This window comes from Perca flavescens, chromosome 20 (assembly GCF_004354835.1).
Source record: "Perca flavescens isolate YP-PL-M2 chromosome 20, PFLA_1.0, whole genome shotgun sequence".
NCBI classification, from domain to species: Eukaryota; Metazoa; Chordata; class Actinopteri; order Perciformes; family Percidae; genus Perca; species Perca flavescens.
The window spans coordinates 32816538-32842129 of NC_041350.1; the positions used below are offsets into that span (position 1 = coordinate 32816538).

Below are 25592 nucleotides of genomic sequence, written 5' to 3' on the forward strand. Positions count from 1 at the left end.
ACACCGTCATCAGCAACCAGAGGAGCCTGTTCAGTGGAAGGCTGCTCCTTCCCAAGTGTAGGACCAACAGACTAAAGAACTCCTTTGTCCCTCATACTGTACAACTCCTCACTCAGGGGGAGGAGGAAATAGGTTAAAGAGGACAGAACAGAACAATAGTGCAATAAATAGTGCAATATTAGATTTCGAGTTAATGGGGGTTTTCTTTCATCGATATTCGATGGTGAGGGATTAACATGAATGTCTATCTGACGGACCCCCTCGTCGAAAAATAACGTCAAGGGTACACCTCTTTCGTTGAAATTTGACACCAGGGTTCCTTGACCATGCGTCATACATTTGACGAGTAGGGAGTGAGACTGTGTTGGGAGTGCCAGTGTCATTCAACCGGATGATTCTTTTTCTGTGAGCCGATCTGACGGCCACATTTTGCTTTTTTATTTATCATTTAAGGAGCTGATGGGATACATTTCCCTGGAATTGTACCTTGCTGAGGTATGATTTTTATGTGAAAATAAAATTTATTGAAATTGAATTCATTTTAACATGTCACAACTTGTAGAATTTGATTATAAATTATAGTAAAAATATACATTTATTTAAGATTACAGATGTACACATTCAAACAGCAAGAAAAGTAATACATTATAGTATTTTCGAAACTAATGTGTTTCTTTGAAGGGACTTTGAAACACAGTCAGGGGAGAGTTTATTTGTTCAGACACACATTTCAGGCTGGTAATGTCCTCTTCATAAGTGTTGTTCTAAAAGTGATGTTGATACTTTTCTTCCTTTTAATCCCATCTTGAAAGTATGACATATATTTCTGCAGTGTAGATTGGCTGAGAGATTTGGGATTGAAATGCCGGTCACACCCCGACTACAGACCACCTGTTGTAACGGAGCCTAGGTCATATCAACAGGACCACTTAGCAGTTCCTTATTAATGCAGTCTTTACTCTGGTTTAAAGGAGGGCATTGATTGTCTTCAGTGTAAATACCAGTTTTGATCTGGTATCTCGTCCGAGCCTAATTTACAGCTATAATAAAATGAAAAAGACAAGACAATTTGTAGAAGTTGTAAGGCCGCCCCCCTAACCAGTCTCTGTGTTCTGCCCAGAGATATCCTACAGGGGCATCTATACATTTCCAAGAGTAAAATCACCCAAAGTATATGTGCTCTTTGTGTCACTAAAGGAACAACACTGATGCTCATATAATTTGAAATAGTAGTCAAAAGATTTTATTAAATGTTTCAATTCATCGGTAGTCTCTCTATTTCCATAGTTATTATAATAGTCCAGGAGTTATTGAGCAAAACAAAATTAATCGTTAAAGTACACAGTCTGGCTGTTTGTTTACAGCTGCATTTTATTGTGCAATCCTGTATTGACACTAACATGAACCCCTCTTTTGTCTGAAGACACCTAGAAAATCCTTACCTAGACTGCTACTGTATGTACCTAGGAATAACCTTCGGTGCTTGTTAGTTTGTACTTTGAAACGACCACCCAAGCTTTGCTGCGTCTGTCTACCTGAGGTAGTCAGCAGGGCTGGCTTATGGAGGGACAATGAAGAGGGGACTATAAAAGATCTGGGTAGAGGTGTTACTGTATTAGTCAAGACTGAGGGAGCTGAAGAACACAGAGGGAACCCTTTTCTTTAGCCCATGATGGGTTACATCAAGCTGTGTCTGCTACTGCTGCTGAGCAGCTACACATTGGCCCGTAAGTAGAAATCCATTTTAATTTAAAATAATTGGATTACAATAATTTTTTTAATGGTCATTGGAACAAGCATAGTCATTGTAAACCAGAATTAACAATACCAGGACCCTGGAATACAGCCATTGTTTATTTTTTGAACCTGTGCTTTCCATATCAAAATGTTTTTCTGTAAAATACACCTATATAGGCCATATAGGTATGTCTATAGTTCCAGGGTCCTGCAATTTGGCATGCTGGCTCACTTTCATGGCTTACTATGGCAAGTTAATAGAACAGAGCCATCAATAACACCTGAGATATGCTTTTCCTACTATGGCAAGTCTTTGAGTTAATTACAAATATTCTGATGATGTTTACTATCAATCAATCTATTTTTTTCAATTAATTTATTTGTCAGTGAAATCATTTAAAAAAACAATTTCAAGAAAAGGAAATCCGTCAGTTTACTATTTACTTTTATTATTATTATTTATTATCCATCCATCCATCCATCTATACATAGATTAATTTAAAAGCAGTGTACAGATATGCAAGCTGATAATGATTAAGTTGTTACTCAGAAATCCATGTGTTTTAAAGGTGGCATCCAATCATTAAGAGAACAGAATTGTAAATAGTTCATATTGTATACTGTACATATTAGGCACCCTTCAACAGTCATTTATTGTAAGGTGCAAAATGGATGCAAAATGAATACTTGTGCTAAAGTTATGCTAGTGCTCAGTGTGTTTTCCTTGCCACTGCTGGTGATTTAAAGTGACATAACACCCAAAATATACTCTTGCTGTTGTTTTTTACAAGACAATTAGACCATTTTTGTTCACTTTACCACCTGAATTTTTATTTATAATTATAATAAATAATGTCTTAAACTTATATTAACTAATCATGTTAACATAACATGACCCTTCACTTTTTTTCAGAGGAAGGCAATGGCAGTAATGAACAAAGTTCAACGTGTCTGTGTGAGTTGCTATCTACACATCAGTTAAATTCACATGAAATTGTTATTATTCAATCAATGCTGTTATGAAGATAATGTAATTGAATTGTTTTCATTATATTCTGTATTATTTTGGTTAAAATAAATACTTATATTGTACTTATATTAGGTTGATAGGGCCCCAAATTGATGTAACACTGTGGACTTTGTCAGTTCCTCTGAGAGGCTGGCAGTGTATGTACCTTGAAAAGTGTGTATGTGCATAGGGTAGATAGAGAAGGGTCAATGTGCTAAGAGAGTCAAACCTGCTAACAGATCGATGGTGGCTGTGCTAAACTAATAAACACATGACCCGTTTTCTGGAGATAGTAGCAGGAACTGATGGACTCTTGTTCCTTCGCAGTTTATGATTCACTACAATAGCAGTTTTTCACTGTTCAGAACATTATTTAGATGCTATTGGGTCCAAAGGTCTGCAGTGTTGGCTTAAATTGATTTCATTGATTTTTATTTTATTTAATTGTTTATTTAGATAGGGACAGTGCATATAAATGGACATCAGTACAAGTACACAATGTATATATGCTAGAGTTAGCACCATAGCTAGTTTTCATCTATTGTCCCCAGGCAGATAAAACATAAAAACAGTAACAAACATGCAACACCCTCATAATTTGAGAGGCAAGACAAACACTAACAACAGTCCAGACAAAATACAACCGAACATGTAAATGTCACACACAATGAAATGTGTGAGGCAGTTAAAAGTGAGTACAGCTTTGGTTTTCAAAAAAAGCCAGATTTTTAAATGAGTTTTAAAATTGATGTATGTGGGACGATCCCTTATTGTGGGGGGTAGGCTATTCCAATATTTATTTCCCTTTACTGACAAAACAGTTTGTCCAAATGTGGTACGCCTAAAAGGTATTACACAGTCCCCTTTGGTGGAGGCCTTTGTACTACCACCACTCTCAATTCTTTGAAAGAAGTCATTCAATGGGGGTGGTGCTCAATGGTGTATTGCCTTATATACAAAACAGGCATACTTAAAAATTTTAAAATTCTATGCTGTATGCTACAGTGATAACGCTTTTTTATCCAAGATTTTAATGGCTCTCTTGAAGAGTACTTCAATAGACTTAAGCGTTGTCATGTTAATTAATGTCCAATTTGTGAAACAGTACTCAATATGCAGTGTTGGGAGTAACGCATTACAAAAGTAACGCAATTACAGTAATGTATTCCTTTTTGCTGTAATGCAGTAATATAACGCATTACTAATTAAATTTCGGTAATATTATACCCGTTACAACGTTACAACGCATTATTAAAAAAATTTTAAGAATTTCCCAACACCGCGAAACGTTTGTTCACAGGAAAAAAAAGCCCTGAGTATTAATTCATAACATCTGTGTCCCAACAGGTGACGGTACGTCAGCGCGGACAGCAGCGTGTCCGAGCCGCTGACAGATTTAAACATGTCGGGAATTAATGTTTAGGCTTGCTAGTACACGTAAATATGATTGCATTTTATCAGCCATAGAGAGTAACTTTTACTGTGACCATTTACTGTTCAATATGTTGCAGTTTTACACACAAGAAAGTGAGCAACTTAGCTTGACGGAGATGTTTGCATCTAGGGTCTCACGTTTGTCTCAACACAAGCTAGCAAGAGTACACAACAGGCAACTTCCGTGTAGTCTACTTCAAAATAAAAGCACTTCCTGTGACGGTTCGCAGTAAAACTAAATTACTGTTAAATAAGGTTGTGTACCTTTTCACATATCAGCTGTAAATCAAGTAGGCTACAGTAAATAATGTAAATAGTGAGTTTTAATCGCACTACAATTGACCATTTCCTTTAGACTGTTTTAAACTAAACAACATGAATTTCTTTTTCAAAGTGCTTTAAACAAACATTTTACAACAACTACTTCAATACAACTGTAAGGTAGGCCTACTTTTAATTGAGTATTTTTATTTTCTCCTAATTGCCTATTGTACGTTTAACTTATCTATTTTTATAGCTTTAGTTACTTTGCATATCCATATTAATTATGCAAATATTATGAATAATCTATGGTGTATTAAAGTGGATAAAGAGGAGACTTTATTGATCCAGTGATGAAATTCACAAGCTCGCTGCCAAGTCAAACTTCTGCTGGTATTTTGGCGAAAGTAACTCAAAAGTAATGCAAAAGTAGTGTAACGCATTACAATTCAGAGACAGTAATATTGTAATATAACTAATTACTCTCAAATGACAGTAACTAGTAATCTATAATGTATTACATTTTGGAAGTAACTTGCCCAACACTGTCAATATGTGAGAATATCATTGTGTGTAGATACGTTCTGGCGGCACTTAGACTGAGAAATGGCCTGATTTGTTTGAAATTCTGTAGATTGAATTTAACCTTGTTTGCCACCCTTTTTACATGACTTTTAAAGGTTAAATTAGAGTCCAGTATCACCCCCAGATATTTAAAGAGTCAATATAACCATCTTATTGCAGTGGCATCCAGATTCAAGACCTATAAGAAATATGTGTACCAGTACACCACAGCGAGCAGAAATGGTGTGGTGGGCACTGCTAACCTGAAGAACGGCCCTAAGGTCTCTTGTCAGGTACATGATATTTATGTGTCCCACTTTGTCAGGCCACTTCATAACAGAATGTTCTCATCTAAGCTCCCTCCCTGTCTCTCCATTGACCCTGTTATTGCTGGCACATATCTTTAGGTAGAGATCGAAGTCCCCCAGATGTGCAGATTTGTCATGCACACCAGGGACTGTGCTCTCAGTGAGGTGTCTGTCATGGATCCCCAGGGCCAGCCGGTTTACAGGCAGGCCCCCGGCTCTGAGGCCTTCCAGGCTGCCATGGAAAGGTCAGTGCAAAACATTCTTCACATGATCACATGCATTAGTACTGAGACTAGGAGACATGAGTGAAAAACATTTATGAAGTACATGCGAGCCTAACAAGCAATTAATTAATTCATTAATTATTTTTAAATTTCTGATTATAATAATAGTGATGAGCTGCATCTCAAATTAATCTTCAGGGCCCAGTTTTTCAAAAAATTTAATCTGGATAAAATTGATACAGATTTGGAAATCCTGTTTTGCTATGCAGCACCTGATCCATCTTACTTTTATACCAGTTTTTTAAAGGTACATTGGATTGGATCACTGTGATCCAAATACCAAATATCAGGATTACCAAATCCAGCCTTAAATGGAACCAAAAGTGTAGCCTACTGGCTTAGCAAAGAACAACAGGTAGGCAAAATACCGGTGGCCACAAATAGCCATTGTTTGTTTTGATTTTAAGAATCAGAAAAACTGTAATAAACAGAAACATTTTACATTCTTTATTTTGTTGTTTTTTGTTGTTTTTTTTGTTTACCATATTTCATTAGATGCGACATGCTTCACATATGCTTCAAATCAGTGGCGGATCTAGAAAATTTTACATGGGGGGGCAAAGGGGTAGCGAGAGATCTTGGTAGGGTGGCAGGGGAAGACGGTACATGGAAACACCCATACGTAAACTGCTATGCCCTACTACGCCCCGCAACGCCCTGCTACGCCCTAAACTGCTACAACTATTATTTCTATTCATAGTCCATTATCTTTTTTGTTACTATAATTACCATTATTATGAATCATAATTCTCTATATCTGTATCCATCTGTATCTAACCGGCAGCGGCCACCAAGACCCTGGATCTGTCTGATGTTTCTGCCCAAAAGGAAGTTTTTCCTCGCCACTGTTGCACCAAATGCTTGCTCTTTGGAGAATTGTTGGGTCTTTGTAACTTAAAGAGTGTGGTCTAGACCTACTCTATCTGTAAAGTGTCTTGAGAAAAGTGAAGAAGTGTTGTTGTATATGTAAATATTTACATATCTAACCCTATAACATATACAACAGAATGGAAATAGCCCAAAAAAAAAAAAAAAAAAGGTCATGTCACGACATGTTATGTTACTGTACTGCATTTTATATGTAAGGAGAATATAAACCAACCATATGGTCCAGGGGTAACTGCAGCCTCCTCTTCCTCTCTGTCATCTTCATCTGCCTCCTCCTGATCACTCTCTGCCTCTGTCCCTCTCTCTGAACCTGCAGCCTCCTCTTCATCCCTCACTGTCAATTCTTCCTTTCCCTCTTCTCTTTCACTCATTTCTACAACCCCTTCTGTGGTCTTCTCCTGCTCTGACCTGCCTGGTCTCTCCAGTTTCCTGTCTTCTCCTTCTTCATTTCCCTCCTCCTCTTCCTCCTTTGCACATCTCAGGATTTTCTTGGCTGGCAATATCCCCACTTTTAGGCTTCAGCTAATATCTCCAGCTACTCTGGCCTGCAAAAGTCAAGATGTGAAAAGCTCTTATTATTCTTCTATTACATTACACTGTATGGCCCTGTAGCTAATATAAGTAGCCTAACAAACATAACATCAGACGAGATTTATTACATGCACACATCAGTTATGTTTAGACTAGCCTTCTTAACCCCGTTGTATTTGTTGTTTTCCCAGTTTGAGAGTAAATGATGTGGCCTGGTTTAATTTGTGCAGCCGTATTGCCGTGATATGTGAGAGGAAGTGGATTTTATAATACTCCTTAACTAATCATATACAAATGATCGGTCTCAGCAAGCACTGTGTAGCGTGTTGTAACGTAACGCCACCGAAACGGCGACCCTCTGTAAACGTTATGAATTCAAACATGCCAGTTTGTAATATTTTGTATTATGCTCGTCTTGTCTTTACTGAAATCAAACTAATCAAACAGCAGAATGCGCTTACAAACCACGAGGGAGCGATTTGACTTTTGGCTAACGTAATGGACGCGCTGTTGTTGATGCTGACTCGCCTTTAGCAGACATTACATTTATTACAAATTGAACTTTAGATGAAACGTGTGTTTTAACTTCACCTGGGGAAGCTGACTTCACTTTCCGAGGCTCGGCTTGTCTTTGCCGGGATGCCGGGCCACCACACCGCAGCAGACTCGCTGTGTGTGTGTGCGAGCCAGAATGTGCGAACGCCGCACTGCAAGTTTGATGCAGTGACGTAGCTAAGTATTTATGGGGCAGGGGGCTAAGATTACATCTACAATTATTATTTATTATGAATTAATATAAATTAATTGTTTGTTTCAATGTTTTAAGAAGCCTGTGCACATAGTGGCAGTTTGTTTTTACAAGCAAAGTTTTTTGAACACCAAAGTTAGGGGCGCAACTGGGGGGGCAAGGCCCTACAGTGGGGGGTCAGCTGCCCCCCTTGCCCCCCTGTAGATCCGCCCCTGCTTCAAATATGAAGAAATGTATATATCATCAATAAACATTGATTTTGTGATCATTCACTTAAAATAAAACACTCAGATTTTATTTGGTTTTTGAAAAATCACAACTGAATCCTCCCTTTTGATGGGATCAGGATAATCCTGTTTTGTTTTGGATCAAATAGATCCCAAACCAAGTTCAAAGTTTTGAAAAACCCAAAGGTCAGGTTTGATCCAGATCAAATATAAGATCGGAGTACATGGTCTGATCTTAGTCCGGAATCCCACTTTTGCTTTTGAAAACCCATTTCCAAGATTTGATCCAATCCGTGATCCCACTGGATTACTTTTGAAAAACTGGGCCCAGGTTCCAAGCTTTCAGATGATGCACACCATTTCTAGGTGGCATATACCGCTTATACAGAATAGTATGGCAATTATTTCCGTGGACATACTGTATCAATACACAGATGCCAAGTATCCATCTTTTGTTATATAAATTGAACATAAGAATTTTAAGTTTTGTACTAGAATAATAATACCAATAGCTTTTTCAGTCCACTAGATGGTGGAGTTGAGTTTTTTGTCAAACAGTGAAATGTATCTTTTTAGAGAAAACAGATACTGTATTTACAACGTTTTCCTTTGTGGACACAATTTGAAGTTTGGGATGAAAGGTAATAAATTGCAGAATATCGCAATATGTTTAAAGTCACAATAATATCATATCATGACATAAGTATCTTGATATTGTTGCATGGAGGGGCCTCTGGTGATTCCCACTCCTAGTTTTTTATGAGTTATTCTGCCTGTGGGAGGGTTCCAGTCACTTTACATCTTCATAGCTGCTGCTCACAGCAACAACCGGCCTCACCCTGCCTCAGCCTGTTGTTGCATTCCAAGAGCAAGATTAAAGGAAAGGCTGACTGTCTTCTTTGGATCTAGTAAGGTTAGAAGAAGTCTAAAACATCAACACAATTACCCTGTCCTTTCATTTCAATGAATATGAATATTATTTGTGATTTATTTTAGTCTGGTTTATATGCAGTACTTCTAATTGCCCCCCAAACTAAGTAAGTTAGAAATGACTTATATTTTGGCTATACCTGGATTATATGTTTTTTGGTTGATTGTAAAATTTGTTGCAAATATGAAGGGTTAAATTCATGATTATATTAAAAAAAAATTGCATTTTATTTTATATTTTTATAGACTTTAATAAAGCATTTGATTCAAAATGGCATGATGGGCTTTTTCATAAACTAAAATTGAAAGCGGTGTAAGGGGTAAAGTTTATAACATTATTATTTAATAATACATGGAAAATAAATGTGCAGTAAAAATTGGCTCATAATTGGCTCCAAAAGAACAGAATTCTTTAACAAGGCGTTGAGAGAAACATGGAGGTAGTTTGACTCCAACACTGTTTAACATTTACATTAAAGGAATACGCCACCGTTTGTTGAAATTGGGTTAATCACCGTCTCCTCTATATTTATATAGGTGGGCAAATGCATTTTTGTCTCAGTCCGACGGCGCTGCCGCTAGCTTAGCTTAGCGTAATGAATGGAATCCTTTGTTGCCGTTAGCATGTCGTGAGTAAAAGTGACTCCAACAACAACAAAAACAAAACCTAATTACTTGTTGTGGCCTGCGTATTCACAACGAGTAAAAATAGCAATGCAGATTAAGACTAGACAATTTCCTAGGCAGATATTGACATGGGACTGTGAGTGCAGGCCATTGGTTGAGACTATGGCTGTGGGATTTGCATATAAAGTACGTAACATGTCAATGAATTTGGCTTCCAAACCAAGCCTCTCCATTACTTGCCACAAGTAGTTCCACTCTAGGTGGTCAGAAGCCTTTGTGATAAAACTGCTGCCATTGTGGGATGGTTTTTGGCTTCTTTTATTACATGGAATACTCTGCATATATTGTCTGCAGCGTGACGCTTTGGTATAAACCCTGATTGGACGGGATGGACTAGCTTCTCAAAAAAGCATTCTAGGTGTCACGCTAAGACATTGGAATAGAGCTTAATATCCGTTCCAATGAGGCTGATGGGCCTGTAGTTTGAGCACTCCGTAGGATCTTTGCCCCTTTTGTGTATGACCGAAATTAGTGCAGTGTTGGTTTGTTGATGAAAGGTGCCCCTCTCTATGGCCGAGGTTAAAGTTTGTAAGCTGGTAGGTCGTATGTCAAAGTACTGTAGCAGAAGTTCTGATGGAATTCTGTCCAACCCCTGTGTTTTCCCTTCGCTGTTTTTAACGCTGATTTAAGTTCCTCTAACGTTATAGGTTGACCCAGTTGTTCTGCCTCCTCTGGGTCAAGAAGAGGCAGGTTTAGCTCTTTCAGGAACTTTAGTGTCGGATCCGGATTGCAGGAGGATTCATACAACTTTGAATAAAAGGATTGGAAAGTGGCGGTGATATCTTTAGGATTCGTTGAGATACCTCTGTCTGTGCGGATGCTGTTGATAGCAGCTCTGGATTCGCTTTGTTTTAATTTCAGAGCAAGCAATTTACTTGGTTTGCAGCAAATAGTAATTTTGCCTCACTCTGTGCATTATGAATTCAGCTCTCCTTCTTAGCAAATCATTTAGCTCTGCTTGATTGTGCGATTTTTGTCTAAAAGAATATGTGTAGAGTCAGAAAAACACGTCTTTAGAGACTGTTCTAACGATTTACAACGTTCTTCCAACTCCGCAATCCTTGCCTCTTTCTTTTTCTTCAAATTGACCGCAAAGATGTGAAATCTCTAATAAATTCTTTAGTGGATTGCCAAATGTACGCCGGGTCCGAAACTGAATCAGTATTGATTGATATAAACTCCGCCATCTTGGCTCTAAACTCTGTATCAAAAGCTGTGTTTTGGAGAAGGGAATTGTTAAATTGCCATCTCCTAGATCTTTCTCTAACATATCACAACAGAATGAGGTTATCAGCGCATTGTGATCAGACAGAATTGCTGGTTCTCAGGCCCGGATTGGCTAATCGGGAGCACCGGGAGAATTCCCGGTGGGCCGGTCTGGTTCTTTGGTTGTGAGGGCCGGTGTTCAGGTATGGCAATGGGTTTAAATCATAGTTGAATATTATGGATGCTGTCCCTATGCTGCCTGCACTCACAGCCCACTTTTTGTATTTAGAGTAGCCTATTTATTTTTTCTTGCAGCCCACCGTTCTCTTCATTCATGCAGCCCACTCGCAGAGTGCAGCCGGGTTAATGATGACCTATTTATGTTCGGAGTCCTCCAACGGCAGCACCTTGCTAAAAAAACAACAAACCGTCCGCGTACACAAGTCACTGGTGCTTGTTGGAGGATGCCACCGCGAGCAAAAAGAAGCTGTTTTAAACGGGTAGTAGAAAGCGCAAAACAGCACTGAAAAGGCATCAATTTAAAAAGGAGAGCTCTAGAAAGTGACGCGTCCAGATGAACTTTTTCTATTTTTAGCAAAACGCCAAATGAAGACGTTGAGACGGGTAAGCTAAGTTAGTTAGAAGTGACTGCAAACCAACGTCTATGTTTAGGAATCAAACTTGTTCTTGTAGCTCCGCAGCAGCAACTAAGCTGTTGTATCACAGTGTGTTAACAAGCAAACATGGTCAGATTAGCTACAATATAATCACTTTTTATGCCCAAATATTACTTGTGACCCATTATGAAAGTTATATTTAATATTCAAAGGAAAAATAGATTATGGTGTCATTAGAAAGTGCAATACAATGTATTTTGTTCTTTATTTAATCTGTGATTATTTATTTGCACAGAAACAGATTCTGATATTGTTCAACATCATTGGGTTGTTGTTAAGATGTTAACTTTTCTAATAAATCTACATTGTGAAGCAACACTTGGTGATATTTTACAAAATACACAGAATTACAAGGATGTAGAGAACAGGGCGCTATTGCAGACTTATATACTAAGGTTTTGATTACATTTTTTTTAATATAGTCATTCGTGAAGTAAAGTGGCATGCAAATCCAGGGCCCTGCTGGTTCTTGCTATTGTGTATTGCTAAGCTCACTGGAGCACAAAATATAATCAATGCGAGAATGGGTGACTTGTGGAAAAGAAGGTGTAATCCTTGCTAGTAGGATTGTGCATCCTCCATATGTCTGTAAGATGGTGGTATTCCACAACTGCTTTAAACATGTCCGATATGCGTTTTGGGGCTTTCATGTGATTGATCTATCCTGGTTGAAATCTAGTACTGCATTCATGTCTCCCCCTATAATTAGTGAATATTCATTGAGAGAGAACAATTCATTGGTTAGGCGTGGGAAGAAACTTTCATCATATGTAGCTAGGGCTGTGACGGTATAGTTTTTTTTCTTACCACGGTGAAGAAGCAACGTATCACCGCGGTATGGCGGTTAATGGCAACCCCCTTAAGAGAGTAGCGTAAGTTAGAGCAAGAATAGCAGGGTGCCTTAAGTAGGTGATGTCAGTGCTTGTGTGGTCGCGCAAGGAGAGCGAGCGGTAACGGAGAGTAGTGTACGAGTGCAGCTGTGAGGAAAAGTGAGAGGAAAAAGACATAACAAAGATGATGTAAAGTGAGTTAAACGTGAACAATAAAATGACAAGCTTCTCAAGACACGGTGGCTTTATCTGTTGTCAATACTGCCAGTAGAGTGAATAGCGTTACCCCCGAAAAAGCATCGGCTTAAACCATACAACATATGTTGCAGTCATAGACTGTATAAAAACATTGCAGTGTTTCCATTTCAGCTCAATGTCAGAGTCTACTGTGTCTTGCTGTCATTTAAGGCCGCGTTGCCTTTTCTCCTCTCCGTTGATCTATTCCACAGACAGTTCAGAAAGATCTATTGTTGATAAAGTTAAAAATAAAGTAATTGTTAGCCGACAATGGCGAGTGCAGACACTTCGCAGCACAGCGGTCTAGCAGCTGAGCAGACAGAGAGCAGAGAGGGCAACTCGGCACTCCGCTAACTTGTTGCTCTCACTACCAACATGAGCTGCTCTGTTTAGGCTACAAAACGTGCATGCAGGCTGAAATTTAACCATGCGGTTTTGTCAGGATTAATCTATAAACAGAAGGAAACTCCGCTAGCTGCTAGGCTAAAGTGCAATGGTAAACACTGCAGCGGTAATGTCCACCTCTGCTGAGAACAGAGAAATGTCTTTGCCTTCCCAACTGTGTATTATATTAAACGTTACCTGTAGTAGTAGTAGTAATAATAATCAAATAAAAATCAATAATAAAAGTTTTTTTTTCTCTCCATAACCTCTTCAAATAGGAGAGAATACAACAAAGTACACCGAGAGATACATAAACCCACTGTGACGCGCTCACGATTGTATTGCAATGATTTATTCCTCCACACGTAAAATACAACTAGCACTGCAGTTACCAAATGTAAAGTTACTTTGTGAGTCGAAATTTGCGTGTTAGTGTGGCGGAATAAATCCTTGCAATACAATCCTTGAGCGCGTCAGTGTGTTTATGCATCTCTCAGTGTTTAGTCCCTCGCGGCAGCACTATGTTGGACCGCTTACAGCCGCAACATTGGTCAACAGAAAGTGTTGGCTCCCAGGCTCACCAGGTGATCAGGTGAAGCAAACAAATATGTTATAACTTCCGCTCAAACCGCGATGAAAACGCCCACCACCTACAATACAAGTGCACAACACAATAATCAATAAATAATATAAATGAGACCATAAACAACATACCAAGACAAAGGCTATTTTCCTACTCCTTATCACTGCTTTTGTCTACGGTAAGTGCGGATTTCCGCCACAGCAGCACGATGGAGCCCTTGGTTTTGGTGTCGTCACCAGGTAAGGCAGCAACCTTAAAGTATTTATTTTGTAGACGACTTAAATCTCTTTTACGTAAGTGTGACTTTTGTATAAGTGCCACGTCTATGTTTTTCCTTCTTAAATAATCCAGGAATTTAGCTCGTTTGATCGGCCCGTTTAGCCCCCTGATGTTAACTGAAAGGATTGAAAGCTCAGCCATCTTCAAAATTGAAATGCATACGTGTCTCGAGTACCCTACCGGATTTTGCTAACAAATCTGTAGCAAAGGTTGAACTCTTATCTCTGAGCGAGGTGTGACAAAAACATAAAAAAATTAAATAAATCCCCCTAAATCCCTCCAACGGTTGGTTTCAAAACTTACACATAGCGTCCTCCACTCAAACTCGGTACAGTGGCCCAAATACCGTTAGTCCACAGGTGCTGAGTCCTCCAGTCGCAGCCCTGGGTATCGAATCAAAGTCCCACAGTGAGAACGCAACGCCACTTTTGCGTTTTCTCTTCAGATCGTTTCCGTCTAAACATAGCCCGAGTCTTTCTAAAAACTCCGGCCAGAGTGAAGATTTTGGAAATCTTCGTTTGCACGTTTGCATGTAAACTGAGACAAACAGAGGTTTAGGTGTGACCTATGTGAGATGTCTCCTATATCACTTGGAGCCAGTCGAGTTGGTAACAGCCAGTTTATGCGCCTCTGCATTTACAATGGAAGACAACAGTGTGTGAATGCTCATCTCAAAGGACAACAGCTAGCATGCTCTGTCTTGTTGGAAATCCTCCGTTGCTGTGAGGAATTTCCCATCTCTACAACCTCATTTTCTCTGTACAAAACTTACACTTACTTTAGCAAGGCAATATACATGAATAATAATTGAAATTGAAATAAATAAACAAAATGTAAGGTGTTCTCTTGTATATTAACAAAGAGTCAATATATAAACAAAATCATAATATGGCTTCTTCATACTGGACTGTTACTTTTTTATATTCTTTTCAGTATTTTAACAGTTAATAATTATGTGCTGAACTTTTCCCACAGTATAAAACAACAGTAAATATCTCAGTACAAAACATTTCACCACTAATACAGCAACATACAACATACTGCAACATACCTGCATTTACAATGGAAGACAACAGTGTGTGAATGCTCATCTCAAAGGACAACAGCTAGCATGCTCTGTCTGGAAAGATGGCACATGTAAATGCTAGTTAGCGTGCAGAAAATATTTTTCGAGTGGTTAAACATGAATAAAACGGCTGGTAACTAAACCACTGCCAAATTAACTTCAAACAATTATTATATCTAACCAAACAAACTGGGTCAACTTTTAAGTGCTTTTCAAGTAGTTAACGCTATATTGTCCACAAGCATTCACAGACATGTTACCTTGTTGGAAATCCTCCGTTGCTGTGAGGAATTTCCCATAATGCTGCGCTACAACTGCTCAAAGCAGGTACAGCTTTTAACAGTAGGTGGCGTAGTTATGCCAATTTAGTAGAATTTAACCTGAACCCATTCAACTATGTTACATACTTATACCTTAAATTCTGCTAAAGTGGGGTACAATAAACGAGGGAAAACAATACAAAATGAGATTTACAAACTCACAAAAAGGTACATAAGTTGTGTGACAAGTGTGATAAGAGCGTTACTTAGTTTAAGTCAGTCAAAGACTTTCCTTCTGGAATAAAGTCAGGAAGGGAGTGGCCAATCCCCTTACCACCCCAGACATAAAAGATGCCGTTTACACCTCTCGTATGATAAACATTACTCCTAATACCATAATACTTCAGGTAAATACCAGTGTAAAAAAAAAACTTTCACAACATCCAGCAATCTACGCAGAAAACATGTTCCTCACAAAGGAAAACAAAGAATCAACTGTTGACGCAGAATCCTCTACAATCTGCTCATTCATTTCACAAATAAGGCGAGCTGGGGGTTTTATATGTCTACCCGCCCTAGTGAAAATCTGCGGTGGCTGTGTGCACACTACATCTGCTTGTGTAAATGTACCCGGTTGAGTGTCAGTTGAACATTCAGGGGAGGGGACTAGTGTGTCAGTAGCATGTTCCAGGGAGGGGACTGTCTTGTCATCTGCACGTCCAGGGGAGGTGACTGTCTTGTCAGCTGTACGTTCAGGGGAGAGGACTTGAACGATCGCTGAGGGCGGGGAGGGTGCGCCCTGGTGTGCCACACCCCCAGTGGAGAACGTGGGAGAAGGCAACTGTGCAGCATAAACTGATGAACCAGAGACATTTAAGTCCTCACACGCAGCATTTGGGGCTACAGACACTTCACTCTCAGAGGACAGAGCACTTACAGCCACAACTGGATGACCCTCAAACACATCGGCAGCAGCATCACCGTCACTTGCATCATCCATTTGCATCAGCCATTTAATTGTCTTTGTCTCACTGTCCTGTACATCCGTGGGGACCACAAGGTCAGACAGGTGACTACCAGCAAAAGATGGGCAACTTGACTCCAAGGCATCGTCACCCCCAGCAGGGAGAAAACTCACAGGAAGCAGAAGGTTTCTGTGAACAACTTTTTCCCTAGATGTCACGGGATCTCTGATGTGATACACATTGATTTCAGGTTTGACAGACACCACTTCATAAACTGTGGATTCCCATCTATCTGCAGTTTTCCTCTTCCCTCTTTCACCACGATTTGCAAGCAGAACTCGGTCTCCAAAAGTGAGAGGCGACCCCTTTGCTTTGCGGTCGTAGTACCTCGCCTGACGAGCCTGCTCCATTCAACTGTTTTGCCGGGCAATACATGCAGCTTCAGACAGGTCACGTTTCAAGCAAGAAACAAACTCACAGTGGTCCACGACAGCATTGTTGGGGAGAGCACGCTGAAATACAACATCAATAGGCAGGCGCGGGATCCTCCCAAACATCAGAAAGAAGGGTGCAAAACCTGTCGTCTCATGCTCAGTACAGTTGTAACAGAATGTCAGCATCTGCAGCATTTGTGGCCACCTGGCTTTTGACTGGGGAGGCAAGGCACGTATCATGTTGCCAAGAGTCCTATTGTACCGTTCAACAACTCCGTTCCCCATAGGATGGTACGGGGTTGTATGTGATTTCTGGATGCCAGCCATCTCCAGAAGCTCTTTAATGAGATTACTCTCAAAATTGGCTCCTTGGTCCGAATGTATGCGTTTTGGGAAACCATACACACAGAAAAAGTCATTCCATAGGCGACGGGCAACCTGCTTCGCTGACTGATTTTTACATGGGAATGCGTGGGACAGCTTAGAGAAGTGATCTGTCACAACTAAAACATCCACACACTTCTTGGCAGTCTGCTCAGCAGTCCAAAAATCAATGCAGACTAGTTCCATGGGTTCAGAGGTGCAAATGCTCTCCAGAGGGGCACGGTCATGTGGTTCTGGGGTCTTGCCGACTACACAGCGAAAGCAGTTTCTTACGTGATTGACGATATCACGCTCCATCCCGATCAAAAAGAACCTCTGTCTGGCCAGGTAAAGTGTGCGAGCCTGCCCCTGATGACCGGCTGAGTCGTGGAGACCATGGAGGATTTGCGCCTCCAGGGAGTCTGGAACAATGAACTGGTAAGTAGTCTTATTCATTATTCTGTCCTTCTTTACTTTGTACAGCATGCCATCCTTGATGCAGAGCTTGGCCCAATGTCTCAGCAGCTTAATCACACCACGAGACTCATCAGCACGTTCACGCCTAGTGGGCCTCCTATGATTTTGGACATACCGGAAAACCTTGCTCAAGACGTCATCCTGTTCTTGTAGGTTGACCAGTTCACTTTTTGGCAGCGAAGCACTCGGATCGACACTGACAAGCTGTGGGATGTTTGGTCCTGTGCCTCTCACTTGACTGACACCCCCCGAGACGTGTGCTTCCAACACAGCTGAAACATCCTGCGAAGAGAGGGAGCAGGGAGGGGGAGGAGGGGCAACGGCAGTTTCTTTTGCAGACTGATCAACAACCAACTGGCAGTTATTAGTGTAGTGAAACGCGTCTTGCACTGTCCTGTCCATCATTCCACTCACTTGCTTCTGTAACAAGGCATAAGGTTTAGTTAAGAGACGGTGGCCCATGCATGACTGAACAAATGGCTCTCTGCTAAGTGCATCGGCAACCACATTCTTCGGGCCGGGGACATAGTTCAGGTCAAAACTGTATGCTGCGAGTTTTGAAACCCCTCTCTGTTCGCATGCATCTAACCTTGGCTTAGTCAATATGTATGTTAATGGCTTATTGTCTGTCCAGAGATCGCCCATTTAAGAGCAAGAAACTCCAGCCGATGTGCTGGATAGTTCAGCTGGGAATGTGAGAGTGTCTTACTGGCAAACGCCACTGGTCTGGCAATCTTCCCATCAGGTGGCAACTGTGAGAGGACGGCTCCTAGGCCATCAAAGGAGGCGTCAACTGCAAGGATGAAGGGTGCATTGAAGTCAGGGTGGGCTAATGTGACACTGTGCACCAGCTCATGTTTCAAGTTCTGGAATGCTGCTCTACATTCATCAGTCCAGTCAGTCGGGGACAGTCTCACAGGGCCTTTCTTAAATCTGGGTTTGCGGCTTCTCCCTCTATTCTTTGTCATGGCAGGCTCAGCCACAAGGTTGAACAGTGGCTTAGCTTTAGCAGAACAGCCCTCAATGAAATGATGGTGGTAAAGAACCATTCCTAAAAAGGACCGGATCTTTCTTGCACACGGTGTTTCCCTATCGAACTCCATCAGGTCAGCCTCCTGCACATCAATTATAGCCTGTACTTTACTTGGATCTGTCTTAACACCATCCTCACATATGATGTGTCCCAGGAACTTTACAGACCGGCGAAGAAAATGGCACTGTTTAGGCGAGAGCTTCAAATTGTTGGTAGCAAGACATGAGAAAACCATCTGCAAACGCTCAAGTGCAACCTGTTCAGACAGAGCGTAGACCATCAGATCATCCAGGTAGCACAACAGGCTTGTGAAGTTCTGATCGCCAAAGATGGACATCATCATTCGCATGAAAGTGGCAGGAGTATTTGTCAGGCCCTGAGGCATCCTGTTATATTCATGCAGGCCAAATGGGGAGGAGAATGCAGGGAATCTTTTGTCATCCTCGTGCAGTCCAACATTGTAAAAGCCTGAAGTGAGATCCATTGTGGAAAAGAACACATTGCCACCAAGTGCAGCAAGGACGTCCATCTGATGAGGCAGCGGATGTGCATCTTTCACTGTTCTTGCGTTCAACCATCTGAAGTCGTTGCAGATGCGGAGATCACCATTTGGCTTGACAACAAGGACGAGGGGGGATGAATACTCGCTCTGAGACTTACGAATTATCCCCAACTCTTCCATCTCGTTTAGAGCAGTCCGGAGTTTGTCATAATGACATGGTGGGACTCGCCTATATGGCAGTCTGAAGGGCTTTTCATCCAGCAGGCGTATCCTATGGACAAAGTCCACCGCCTCACCACAGTCCATTTTGTATCTCGAGAAGACAGATTCATGCTGTTCAATGATCTGCAACAGTTCATCTTTCCATTTGAGGGAGACTTCACAGGATGAGAGGTCCAAATCTTGCAGGCCCAAATCCCCTCTGACCTTGGTGGAGGGGACGGGCTCTGTGTGCACTGTGCGTTTGACTGGATGCGGTCCGGCTCAGGTAAGTCCTGCACAGAAAGACAAGGGGATACATCTGCGACCTTTGCATTCCTTTTCAGGGTTAGTGGCTTTTCTGTGGGATTTACTACTTTTACTGGAACCCATCCATCCCCTGACAAGGAAGTGACAACTCTCCCTACCAGAATTTGTGCAGGTCTGGCCTTGGACTGGGTGGGCTCAATGACGACGGTACTACCTACTGCGGAGATGTCAGTGGCAGGCAGTTTAGCCCACACTAGATGTTCAGTCATGGGATGCAGAGTGACTGCTCTTTTAAGTTTAGCTGTGCTGATACAGGTTGGCTTTGCTCTGCCTTCCCACTTCATCTGAGGCAGAAAACTTCGACATTAAATGGAGCAATTCATCATGGTGGTCACTGTTCACTGGCGATGTGATGCGAGTCATTAACAGTCTTTTTCATTTGTGAAATGAGCCACCTTATAGCGTTGCTGCCGAGAATCATATCATCAGTCTGGCCTGGCACGACTAGGACTGGAACGATCACTCTATAGCCATAAACTGATACAGTGAGATCGTACATGGCAGAAGGTGTGACAAGGTGACCGCCACAACCGACAATTACATATTTTTCAGCTGAATTCTTTACAATGTTAGGGGTAGACTGGTTAAGTTTCATGTCAGCTGCCTCACTCAAAGTGCATGCCATTGATCCACTGTCCACTAATGCTCTGAGGACGTCTCCATTACCAGTTATCACGTCTGTGTAGAAAAGGGTGTCAGTCTTTGAGAGTCTATGCAGGCCTTGCACAATCAATGTTTTATCAGGCTCCACCACATTGCTGTAGGTGTTGTACAATGTTTCAAGATCATCTATTTCTGACAAATCCAAGGTGGGAGGCTCACTCTTAGGATCTGCGCTGTCCTCCCCTACACGCAGATCATTCAGTTTCCCTAATGACCAAAGGGAAGGCGCCCACCTTCCGGGCAGTTGCGTCGGGAATGTCCAGGTGAGTGACATAGAAAACACAGCCTGTTCTCCCGGCAGTGTGTGAGGGCAGAGTGGGAGCTGTCTTTACATACAGAGCATGGCATTTCAGTTAAGCCCTCAATTCTACCTATTGGTGGTAGGTGGCTTTCTATTTGCTCGGGCATAACGTGGGCTTTAAAGCAGCACTTTCTCAAGCATGCCAATCAACCTCTCTAGAGTGGGGTGGTCATGACTCACAGCTGGCTCCCGAATGTCTGAAGTTGGATCAGCATTAGGGCTTAGCTCAACTTTATTCACATTGATTTTGCTACCCATTTCAGCAGAAGACTTAACTCCCTTCTCCAAATGGTATTCGTTCAGCACCTCCTGAACCTCACGAGCTGACCATTTATCAATTGTCTTGGACCTGAAGGTAAGAGCTAAATCTCTACAGGGGCAGTGTCTGATGAACATACGTGTGATTTCTACACTGGGGTTATCAAACATTTTACCCTGTTGTTCAAGACAGCTTTTAGCAACATCAGCTGCTCGGTTGAGTCTCAGCCAATATTCATATGGATCTTCTCGTTCTTTTGGCAAGGTGGAATAAAAGTCAGCTAAAGGAACAGAGGAGAAATGGCTGGAGCTGAAATGTTTGCGAAGAAGCCCATAGATGGCCTGTGGGTTATGCTGGACATCAACTTCTCCGTTTCTAATCCCAAACCTGACAACATCCTTGGCTCTGCCTCTCAGGTGGATGAGAATTTCCTCTGCTTGATTCTCCAGATGAATACCACTCTTCCTGATGTAATTTTCCATTGATTCCTCCCATTCGTCAACAGACAATGTATCCGAACTCTCCCCTCGAAACACAGGTGGGTCCTTGACTCTGCCCTGGGTGACTAGTTGGACTTGGGAGAGATCCAGGGTTTGACTGGGGGAGGGGCCTCTTTTATTGCGTGTTTCATAATGACTGGTATGTGCAGTAGTTGATGGGCTAGATGTATTGAGGTGTGTCATAACACTATCAGCTATTTGCTGTCCAATCTGCTGCACAATAGTGCTCATCTGGTCAGTCTCACTTCATCAAGGGGAGGGGAAGGGTGTGGGACAGATGTGCTTGTACTCGGTGATGGATGTGTCTCAGTTATAGGTTGGCCGTGAGTGTTCATTACATCCTCACCTCTAAGAGAACTGTGCACACAATCTACATCTAACATTGTCTTATGATGATCACCCAGCGAGAATGGCCCTCTCCCTCTACCAACATTATGAGGAGTCATATGAAAGGTACTAAATTTGCTGACACTCATATTTTCTAGCAAAATTCACAGTCAAATAAAATGAGAATAAAAGGAGTTCCTGAATGCATCAAAAAAGTCGTAGCCATGGACGAGTCACGGCACCAATGTGACCTATGTGAGATGTCTCCTATATCACTCGGAGCCAGTCGAGTTGGTAACAGCCAGTTTATTGCGCCTCTGCATTTACAATGGAAGACAACAGTGTGTGAATGCTCATCTCAAAGGACAACAGCTAGCATGCTCTGTCTTGTTGGAAATCCTCCGTTGCTGTGAGGAATTTCCCATCTCTACAACCTCATTTTCTCTGTACAAAACTTACACTTACTTTAGCAAGGCAATATACATGAATAATAATTGAAATTGAAATAAATAAACAAAATGTAAGGTGTTCTCTTGTATATTAACAAAGAGTCAATATATAAACAAAATCATAATATGGCTTCTTCATACTGGACTGTTACTTTTTTATATTCTTTTCAGTATTTTAACAGTTAATAATTATGTGCTGAACTTTTCCCACAGTATAAAACAACAGTAAATATCTCAGTACAAAACATTTCACCACTAATACAGCAACATACAACATACTGCAACATACCTGCATTTACAATGGAAGACAACAGTGTGTGAATGCTCATCTCAAAGAACAACAGCTAGCATGCTCTGTCTGGAAAGATGGCACATGTAAATGCTAGTTAGAGTGCAGAAAATATTTTTTGAGTGGTTAAACATGAATAAAACGGCTGGTAACTAAATACAACCACTGCCAAATTAACTTCAAACAATTATTATATCTAACCAAACAAACTGGGTCAACTTTTAAGTGCTTTTCAAGTAGTTAACGCTATATTGTCCACAAGCATTCACAGACATGTTACCTTGTTGGAAATCCTCCGTTGCTGTGAGGAATTTCCCATAATGCTGCGCTACAACTGCTCGAAGCAGGTACGGCTTTTAACAGTAAGTGGCGTAGTTATGCCAATTTAGTAGAATTTAACCTGAACCCATTCAACTATGTTACATAGGCAGCCAAGAGAGAGAAAGAGGACATGATTGGTTGCTGTTGTTGCTATTGTCGGGATTCTGATTGGCTTACGTGGGCTTGAGCTTCTCGTTACACTGCCACCTACAGGTCTGGCATGCTCTTGACGGCATTGACGGCCTATATAGACGGGTACATATAAACAAACACTTTTCTGAAAACGGAGAGGTTGAAATGTCCATTTATGAAAATAGCTGGCCACGTGTAAACGTAGCATTAATTTGTAACTGATCCCCGGGGTCAGATTGGGTTGTATCAGCGAGTGAAAGAGTGGAAAAGGGAGAGAAAGAAGCGGCTGCTATAAAAAAATGTCCCGCAAATAAATAGCTTTTTTAAAAGAGCTGGGAATGACAAAGAGGAGGCTGTCGAGGAGCTAGCCAATGTTAGCTTGGAAGAATCGCTGCCTTCTACCAGCTACACTCAGCCACAGCTAACGGTAGCTAACGTTAACTTTAGCGAAGTTGTTGTGGAAAAAGACAGAGATGAGGCCAGCATTACAGAACAAGGTAATGGCACCTCAGGTACCATCATCTCTGAAGACCCTGCACTATGGGAACCGATTACAAAGACCGTCCGGGAGGAAATTATACTCAGAGAGATATTAGCCATTCAGAATCGGGCGGCGAAATATCCAGCATCTCGAGGCACTTAACCGACACCTTCACAACGGTGAAACTGTACCACGGGAGTGGATTCTATATTCACTGTCCACCGGAGACATTTATTGCGTTGCCTGTAAAGTGCTACCAACACACAGCAACGCATTTGTAGTAGGGTTTAGCGAGCTGCTGAGGGAGCTTGACTTTGAGGATTTGATCTGAGACTTTGCAAAGAAAAAGACAAGAAATTAGAACTTCTAAAGGTAAGAGCTATTATGCTATCTGTAAATTGAGTAGGCTAATATTATCTGTTGTGACCGTGTGACCAGATAATGTACATATTTTGTTTAGTTTATTGAAATACCATGCATATCAGACATATTGCATCATAATTTTGTGATGCTGCTATAGGCCTGTGTGAGACTTTGTTGTCAAGTGCAGTAGCCTATATGTTGGCTTTTGCAGTTTGTGAAGTTGCAGCTGACTAAGTGACTGTTATTTTGCAACCTGCGCTCAACTGTGTTGTGTGATGGCATTGTTGTATCTTCAGTCAATCACGTTTCAGAATTACTATTGTGCTTTCTGCTTGGGTGATTTTTAGTGAATACTATATTGCCATAGTCTTGAGCCATACAATGCTTTGGTATGATTTAATTAATTGTAACACTGTCACGTGCTTCTCCTTTTTTGAACATTTGGAAGATAACACGAAACCATGGATGTGCCTATTGGCCGCACAAAACACATTGCAACTGCATCCTCCCTCTCTCTCTCTCTCTCTCCCTCTCCATCTGTATACTCTGGCTCAAATGAATAAGGCGGTCATCCAATTAGGCTATAATGACCTTATCCACATTGTCGAAATCATTTAATATTGAGCCATGGCACTGAAAATTGTTTAAATAACAACACAAACCTATAATTACCTATAATTTCTGTAGCCTCCTCCAAAACAACAAACTACCGGAACGCCTTTTACCCGACTCACGTTCCACACACCACACCGCTATCTTTGGAATAGAAGTCACCTTGTGAGATCCATAAATCCATAATGTTGTCAGACACTTTTAATAATCTGAGCCCATCAGTGGCAAAAACAATAACTTTTAGTGGGCAAATATCGAAGGTGCACAATTGCGCGACAAGGTTACATTGTAGCTCTGTTCGTGCCGGTCCATCACTTTGTTCTCTCTCAATACTAGAATAATTTGAAAGATTTTTGGTCACATCAGTCTATTATACACAAATGCATGGGGAAATGGGGTCCAGGTTGAAAAAAAACACAAAATTACCATATAAGGCTACATTCAGAATGTAGAAAGAGACGCAAATCTGAATAACCTCACTCATAACACAACCCGCCTCGGCCACAGAGTATGAATGTGTGTGAATGGTGAATGGTTCCTGTACTATGTTAAAGTGCTTTGAGTAGTCGTTAAGACTAAAAAAGCGCTATATACACAGTCTATTTACATTCTTCTCGTATAGACATAGTGTTAGCCTATACTGAGTTAACTGGCTGAATTGCTCTGTACTTTTCTTTACACAGGCACCTTCTTAGGTTCACTGTGGAAGGAGGTACCAGTGTTCAGCTTTTCCCCGAGACAGACGAGCCAGTCAACATCCTTAACATTAAAAGAGGAATTGTTTCAGCACTCAATGTGCCTGTCATGGAGGATGAACAGAACAGCCTCATGGTTGGTATCTTCTCACAACTCTAAAAATGTCCCAAAAAAGGGCACAATTATGGCATTAGGTTCTTTAGACAACCCGGTCTCATGCCAGGTCGTTAAATAGTCACGTTATTTTGATTTATTGATACGTTTACAGGTCACAATTTTGACGTTTATTTCGTGTACACGCCACGAATTTTGAACGTGTACAGGTCACGCTTTTCGAAACTGCTCTGGGGATGCAACAACGGGGAAATGACGCGCCTCACGCCAGCCGCAACAACAGGACGGACCGCCACATGTGGGACGCGATCCCCGGGCACATCCCCAGGCGCAGGGGCACACATCAACGGGGAAACAAAACGCCACACGCCGGCCACAACAACGGGACGGGTCGCCACTCGCGGGACACGATCCCCGGGCGCAGGGGCACACAACAATAGGGAAAAGAAACGCCACAACAATAGGACGGTTGTGGTTAGGAAAAGAAGAACGTGGAAAGGAACTGCAACACTCGGGATGCGATCCCCGGTCTCCAGGGTGAAAGTCCTGTGTTGTATGACACATCCACCACCCCGACCAACCTCCCTGCGCGGACTTTTGCCCTGTCAATACAACTCGCTACTGTCATCGTTCTGTGATCACGAAATATGCTT

The 25592-nt window shown here is 41.4% G+C and overlaps 1 protein-coding gene across 1 annotated transcript in view; it reads left to right on the top strand.

Moving 5' to 3' along the window:
- The first annotated feature begins 1672 nt into the window (after positions 1-1672).
- Positions 1673-25592, top strand: part of apoba (apolipoprotein Ba) — a 75044-nt gene continuing 51124 nt past the window's right edge. Inside the window, exons 1-4 of the mRNA XM_028565182.1 lie at positions 1673-1727; positions 5186-5298; positions 5413-5558; positions 24813-24960. Coding sequence (XP_028420983.1) covers positions 1673-1727; positions 5186-5298; positions 5413-5558; positions 24813-24960 — 462 coding nt within the window. The remainder of the gene's footprint in view (positions 1728-5185; positions 5299-5412; positions 5559-24812; positions 24961-25592) is intronic.